The sequence below is a fragment of the Myotis yumanensis genome, unplaced genomic scaffold (genome assembly GCF_028538775.1).
Source record: "Myotis yumanensis isolate MYYU_CA2020_CCGP unplaced genomic scaffold, mMyoYum1.0.hap1 SCAF_11, whole genome shotgun sequence".
Taxonomy (NCBI): Eukaryota; Metazoa; Chordata; class Mammalia; order Chiroptera; family Vespertilionidae; genus Myotis; species Myotis yumanensis.
Window position 1 is genome coordinate 24431806 of NW_027223762.1, and position 7261 is coordinate 24439066.

General features: G+C 44.1%; 1 protein-coding gene across 1 annotated transcript; it reads right to left on the minus strand.

Moving 5' to 3' along the window:
* Positions 1–4870: 4870 nt before the first annotated feature.
* ATP6V1E2 (ATPase H+ transporting V1 subunit E2) lies at positions 4871–5593 on the minus strand. The gene has a single exon (XM_070428429.1). It carries the CDS (start codon positions 5549–5551, stop codon positions 4871–4873), a length of 681 nt encoding a protein of 226 aa, XP_070284530.1. The 5' UTR covers positions 5552–5593.
* Between the last annotated feature and the right edge of the window lie 1668 nt (positions 5594–7261).

Sequence of the window (7261 nt, forward strand, 5' to 3'; positions counted from 1 at the left end):
GTTGAGCAATAACCTGTCCCTAAATTTCTGTACCTTATACAGTCCTTACAGCACAAACCAACCTTTGCTGTTGGCAGTTACTTGGGGTTTTTCCTCTTTGAAAATCTTTGATTTTAATATGTAAATTAAACTCTAACTTATAGAGTTTAATACATTAGACTCTAGATAACCATACCATGCAGAACTGGCCACATTATTTACAGGGCCCAATGCAAAGTGAAAATGTGGTGTCCTTTGTTCAAAAAGTACAAGGAGAGGTGCCGGGAGCTGGTCCATCCTTGCTGCTTGACACAATCGCTGCAGGAAAGAAACATCTGCACAGCATATGTTTCAATGGACCTGGCATATATAGCATACTGTTCTTAATATGTTTGCTCCCTTTAACGCCATGTGTTTTAACCAAGGTCACCTCTCCAAGAAAGGTTGTTTCCCCAGGTGGGGATTTTTCCCTGAGGTTAGGGAGGGGATACAACCCCTTAACTAAGTGCCAGGCAGGTAGTTAAGCTACATAATCTTTACTCCCTGGAATGGAGATAAGAAACGCCCTAACCTTTGTAATAGAAATTGACAGGATTAAAATCGGCTGGTATAAATACGAATGTAACAAGACAATAAACATCAGATCCCCATCAGATCCACATCAGCTCCTCATCAGCTCCTCATCAGATCCTCATCAGAACCTCATCAGATCCTAACCAGAACCTAGCCAGAGAACATGGCAAAAGATCCTGGACAGAACCTGGCTAAAGAACCTGGTGACTGAACCTGGCTGGAGAACCTGGAGAACCTGGCTGGAGAACCTAGCGAGAGAACATGGCACCAGAACTTGGTTGGAGATCCTGACCAGAACTTCGCTGGAGATCCTGGAGGGAGAACCTAGCTATGCTGATGAAATGAAACCAGTTTCCATGTCATTCATTCTTCGCCGACTCCGTCCACACCTTTGGGGATCCCTGGACTCGGGGTTGGACCCCAGCAATTGGCACCCGAACAGGGACCCCTAGGTAAGCCCCCCCCCCCACCCCCCCCCCCGCACTCGGGACGGATAGGACTCCACCGTAGAAAGAGGGTGGATAGTTTTCGCCGACTCCGTCCACACCTTTGGGAACCCCTGGAACAGGATTCCCCTAGGTAAGCTCCCCCCACATTGAGAACCCCCACACTCGGGACGGATAGGACTCCACCAGGGTGCTACAGACCCCCCTATAGAGGATAAGTAGGGTAAGAAGGTGGATAGTACAGAACTTAGATTGAGAAGATGTGCCATACTGAGTCCAAGAAAGAAGACTCTGTATTGATCTTTTAACACATATGCTTGCTAGCAGAGGAGTTAAGGTTACTCCCAGTCAGATGGAATGTTTTATACAAGAAGTGTATCCATGCTTTTCTGAGGAAGGAAAGGTGCCGGAAAGGTAAATGTAGATGCATGGGAGAAGGTAGGCCCAAGGAGCCTTATCCTTAACCCCACTGCAGCCTTTCCACCCCGGGAAAGTGCAGGATTGGCAAGCTCTCCCTGGGGTGATAGATCAGGACTCAGGAAATAGTGGAAAGCACCAATCCTACTCTTAAAATGGATACAAGAGAGCATTTGGGTTTTTTTTCTTTTTAATGCCTGCCTTGGATTGAGTAAATGCATTATGTGAGTCACCACAATGGATCCAGAGAAGCTCCTTGTCTCATTGTTCCAAAGACTTGGAGTTGCCCCATGACAGAAAAGCGGAAAAAAAGAAGAAAAGGAAGGCTATGCAAGGGACTGAGATGCCAACATGGGGTCAGCTGAAGAAGTTAACAACTGAGGCCCAACAGATGGTAGAAAAGCAAGAAGTGGAAGCTACTCTCTCAGCCAAGTCCGAGGACTCTGAGTAAATCAGCAAAAGAAACTTTCATTTAGCAGAAACTCACTTATTTCGTCAAATGGAAAGACTTACTTACAGGAGCCTGGAAGGGACCTGATGTACTTTTAACCTGGGGGAGAGGAGATGCTTGTATGTTTCCACAGGATGCAGAATCACCTGTGTGGATTCCAGACCGTCTAATCCGACCTTATGTCACACGACCCTCCATCTCCTCCTCATCCTCCTCCTCCCCGGTATCATCCATATCGTCCGACCCAGAGGACACAGCTTACTCCTCCTTGGACACCGACACCACCGTCAAGCACGGCCCTGATGGACCCTTTGATGCAGCCCTTCAACTCGCTGACACGTCGGGAAGCCCGTCGCCAGTGACGCCGCCCGCTAGCCAGACCAACAAGGCCAACCAAACCAACAACTTGAGGACAGCTGAAATCTCTTGACTGAAGAGGCCGGCAACCTCATAAGGAACGGGGCTCCTTGTGTGCTTCATCCACTATGTTTATAGCTATGCTTGTTGTCATTGCTTGCCAGTCTTCTTCCGAGTCTTAAACAGCCCAATCTGAGAGGTGGCCACTGATTTGCATGCGCTATCATTTAAAAAATAAAAAAGGGGGAATTTGCCGGGAGCTGGTCCATCCTTGCTGCTTGACACAATCGCTGCAGGAAAGAAACATCTGCACAGCATATGTTTCAATGGACCTGGCATATATAGCATACTGTTCTTAATATGTTTGCTCCCTTTAACGCCATGTGTTTTAACCAAGGTCACCTCTCCAAGAAAGGTTGTTTCCCCAGGTGGGGATTTTTCCCTGAGGTTAGGGAGGGGATACAACCCCTTAATTAAGTGCCAGGCAGGTAGTTAAGCTACATAATCTTTACTCCCTGGAATGGAGATAAGAAACGCCCTAACCTTTGTAATAGAAATTGACAGGATTAAAATCGGCTGGTATAAATACGAATGTAACAAGACAATAAACATCAGATCCCCATCAGATCCACATCAGCTCCTCATCAGCTCATCAGATCCTCATCAGAACCTCATCAGATCCTAACCAGAACCTAGCCAGAGAACATGGCAAAAGATCCTGGACAGAACCTGGCTAAAGAACCTGGTGACTGAACCTGGCTGGAGAACCTGGAGAACCTGGCTGGAGAACCTAGCGAGAGAACATGGCACCAGAACTTGGTTGGAGATCCTGACCAGAACTTCGCTGGAGATCCTGGAGGGAGAACCTAGCTATGCTGATGAAATGAAACCAGTTTCCATGTCATTCATTCTTCGCCGACTCCGTCCACACCTTTGGGGATCCCTGGACCCGTTGGGGTTGGACCCCAACAGAGAGGGACTAAACTATAAAGCTTTTTCCTTGTTTCTGCAGTCTCTCTTTTGATTTGTCATAGTTTTTATTTACAATGTTAATGACTAAGGGAATAAAAATTAAAAGTTTAAATCATAAGCATGAATTTTATTATTTATCTTCATATTGTGCCATGCCCAAATGGAGAGTCACCAAACTTACAGTGTGTATTTCTTGGCTTCTCCCAGAATATCCATCAAGCTAGCGGGAAGAGATGGCCCCAAGTCTCCTCAGGCACTGACTGAGCTGTTTGATGGGAACTCTGTCGGTCATGGGGATACTTGGAAGGGCAAGTACAGACCCTCATAAGCTCCTGAAGTTCCCGCCCTGAGACTCAGGCCCAGTAGCTTGAAAACTGCTGTGTCTTCTTTCCCACAGATCTATGTGCTATGTGCTGGCTGGGGTCAGGGAAGTCCTGCCATTACAGCATCTGCCATTACAGCAGGCTGGCTGACCCAACCCACAGCAGACACGTGAACCCAGGGTCTTTAAACCTCTACACCAGGATGTGCTCAGTATCTGGTGGGCGAGATGCTCACCTTCATTGAGTCACCTGCTGAATGGAGCTGCCAACCAGGGTGCTGATGGCCACTATTATGCCCAGTCATAAGACCCTGCAGAGCATGTACACCCGCCTCTGACCCTCCCTGCATGCACACCAGGCCCTCACCAGGGGCAGAGGGAAGCAATATTACTGGGTGAGGAAGAGGAAGGCTGGGACACAGGAAGCTGGGAAGTGGTGGCTAAGAACCCATCCGAGGGAGATGGGTAGGCTTTGGGAGCTGGCACCATGTGTGAGCCAAGGCTCCAAGCAATAGTTCATGCTCTGAAGCCACATGGGGCTTCACTTACAAAACACACATTCAAAGTTAAATTAAAAATTTCAGGCCTGGCTGGCATGGCTCAATGGTTAAGCATCAACCTATGAACCAGAAGGTCACGGTTCGATTCCTGGTCAGGGCACATGCCTGGGTTGCGGGCTCGATCCCCAGTGTGGGATATGCAGGAGGCAGCTGATCAATGATTCTCTCTCATCACTGACGTTTCTATCTCTCTCTCCCTCTCCCTTCCTCTCTGAAATCAATAAAATTAAAAAAAAATTTTTTTTAACAGAATTTCAAGGCAGTGGTTACAGAACATTAAACCCCAAGCGCTGAACTGTATTGAGCAGGGAGCCCTGTGTGAGTGACTGCACTGGTCACATATGTCCATGGAGTTGACCCTGTACACAAGAGGAAGATCTCTAAATCTCTTTAAACAACATAAGTACAGGCTGTTGGAACAAAAGAAGGAAAACGTTCTTCACATACATACTAAAGAAATTTAGAGCACTCAGACCCATAAGCCAAAAATACCACTCACATCTCACCATGAGGATGAGCTAAAGAACAGACATCTTGTCTTTACTCCCTTCAACCAGACTGCAGAACTGAGCAGAAGCTGTGGTATGGGTGGATGAACTGGAATTAGATTTCTAAGCATTAAGTCGGGCTTTATTCCAAAGTAGAATGCCTTTAGCTATTCAAAGGGTATTTCTTAAAAGAAGATAGAATGATATCAGAGCAACAAAGAAGAGGAAACATGACTAGTTTTCTTTGCCTTAATAACATGCTTTTATGGCTCAGAAGTTCAACATGAGCTTCATTTCCCAGAGGTTTATATTAAAAACTTCCTGTTGGGATTGGCTCCAAATAAGGCCTTTCGGATTTCTGGCATCTTTTGATGGGCTAAGAGATCCAGTCGACTCTCTAGAGTATTGGAAACCTTTATTTTCTGGGTGCTACTGTAGACCTCCACACCTCCCGCTGCATTCATAGGCAGGTGCACCTCTAGATCAAGGTGGACATTCACACTTTTTTGGGAGACTGTCTTGTATTGAGTGATGGCTTTTTTCACTGCATCCTCAACCAGGTGGTGGTCCTGTGGCCTGCAGCGTATAATCACCTCAGGCTCCAGCAGTCGGAACAGACCTTGTAGCACCAGCTTATACAACATCTTCTGGTAGAATTCTTGGTTTGCCACAATCCTGATGAGTCTCAGCTTTGCTTCACTTAGCAACTCTGAGACGAGGTCATTTTGGGCTTTCAGGAAATTCAGCCTTGCTTGACTCCTCATGATGGACATCTGGATTTTCTTCTGCTGCTCTATCTGCTTTTCCTTTTTCTCATAATACTCCATAATCTTCAGTCGTTGGGTTTGCACAAGGCGTCCTTTCTCGATGTTGAATTCTTCCTCAGCCTTGATATCTATTTGTTCTGCCTTCTCGATGGCTTCCTGCTCAATGAAAGCCATCATGTGCTTAATGCGCTTCTGCACATCGGCATCACTCAGGGCCATAGCTGCTCCTGGAAGGGAGGTGGAGGGAGAGCTGGCAGACTCTCTGGTTCCTTTGATTAGGGCAGAGTTTTAGGAGTTCCACTTCCTTCGCTGTGGAGTGCATGAGGGGAGGAAGGAGAGAGTCAACATCCAAAGAAAAAAATCCTGGAGACCATCTATCGGCTGCTCATTTCACAGATGAGGAAACTGAGGCCTAAAGAGGAAAAGCCACCTGCCCGAGGTCATTCCTCAGAAGAAGAAAGACTTGAACCTGGGTTCCTAGAGTTCTCTCTTTATTATACTTACCACCTTTTTGTCATCAAATAATAATGAGACAATTAGGACAGACCTAGTCCAGAAGTTTTCTAGGCAGTGATGGTTCAATACACAAAAAAGCATTACTATTTGTGCCACAGAAACAAAAAGAATCACAAGATACTACTATGAACAATTATATGCCAACAAATCGGAAAACCTAGAAGAAATGGGTAGATTCCTACAAACATACAATCTACCATGACTGAAGAAATAGACATGAAGAAATAGAAAATCTGAACATAGCTATAACTAGTAAGGAGATTAAATCAGTAATTTAAAAAAACAAAACAACAAAAAACCTCCCAACAAACAAAAGCCCAGGACCAGGTGACTTCATTGGAGAATTCTACTAAAACTAAAAATTAATGCCAATCCCTCTCAAACTCTTCCTCCCCTGTCCGCCCCCCCCCCCCCCCCCCGAAAAAATGAAGAGGAGAAAATGCTTTCAAATATATTTTATAAGGCCTACATTACCTTAACACCAAAGTCAAACAAAGACACTACAAGAAAACTACAAGACAATACCCCTGATGAACACAGATGTGGAAATCCTCAACAAAATACTAGTAAATCACGTTCAACAGCACATTAAAAGGTTCATACACCAGGAACAAGTAGGATTTATCCCTGGGATGCAGGGATGGTTCAGCATACACATAACAATCAATGTGATACACCACATTAACAGAATGAAGGATAAAATTACATGACCATCTCAATAGATGTAGAAAAAGAATTTGAGAAAATTCAATACCCTTTCATAATAAAAACCACGTAACAAACTAGGAGTAAAAGGAAATAACATCACACTCAACAATGAAAAAATAAAAGTTTTTCCCTCTAAGATCAAGAACAAAGCAAGGATACCACTCTTACCACTTCTATTAACAAGGTATTAAAAGTCCTTGCTATAGCAATTAGGCAAGAGAAAGAAATAAAAGGCGTCGAAATTAAAAAGAAAAAAGTAAAATTATTTCTATTCCTAGCTGACATGATGTTATATCTAGAAAACCCTAACAATTCCACAAAAATAAAATGCTAGAACTAATAAACAAATTCAGCAGTTGCAAGATTCAAAATCAATATACAAAATCAGTTGTGTTCCTATACATTAACAACAAATAATCTAAAAGGAAACTAAGAAAACAATCCCATTTACAGTATCACCCACAAAAACCAAAATACTAGAAATAAACTCAACCAAGGAAGCTAAATACTTGTGCACTATAAACTACAAAATGCTGCTGAAAGAAATTAAAGAAGACACAATAAATGGAAAGACATCCCATGTTAATGGATTAGAAGACAATATTGTTAAGATGTTCACACTACCCAAAACTCTCTACAAATTCAAGAACGAGAAAAAGAAACCCTAAAAATTCATATGAAACTACAAAGAACTCTGAATAGCCA

Excerpts from the sequence above, each read along its gene's own strand:
- ATP6V1E2 (XM_070428429.1), bottom strand. The coding sequence starts at position 5,551 with ATGGCCCTGAGTGATGCCGATGTGCAGAAGCGCATTAAGCACATGATG.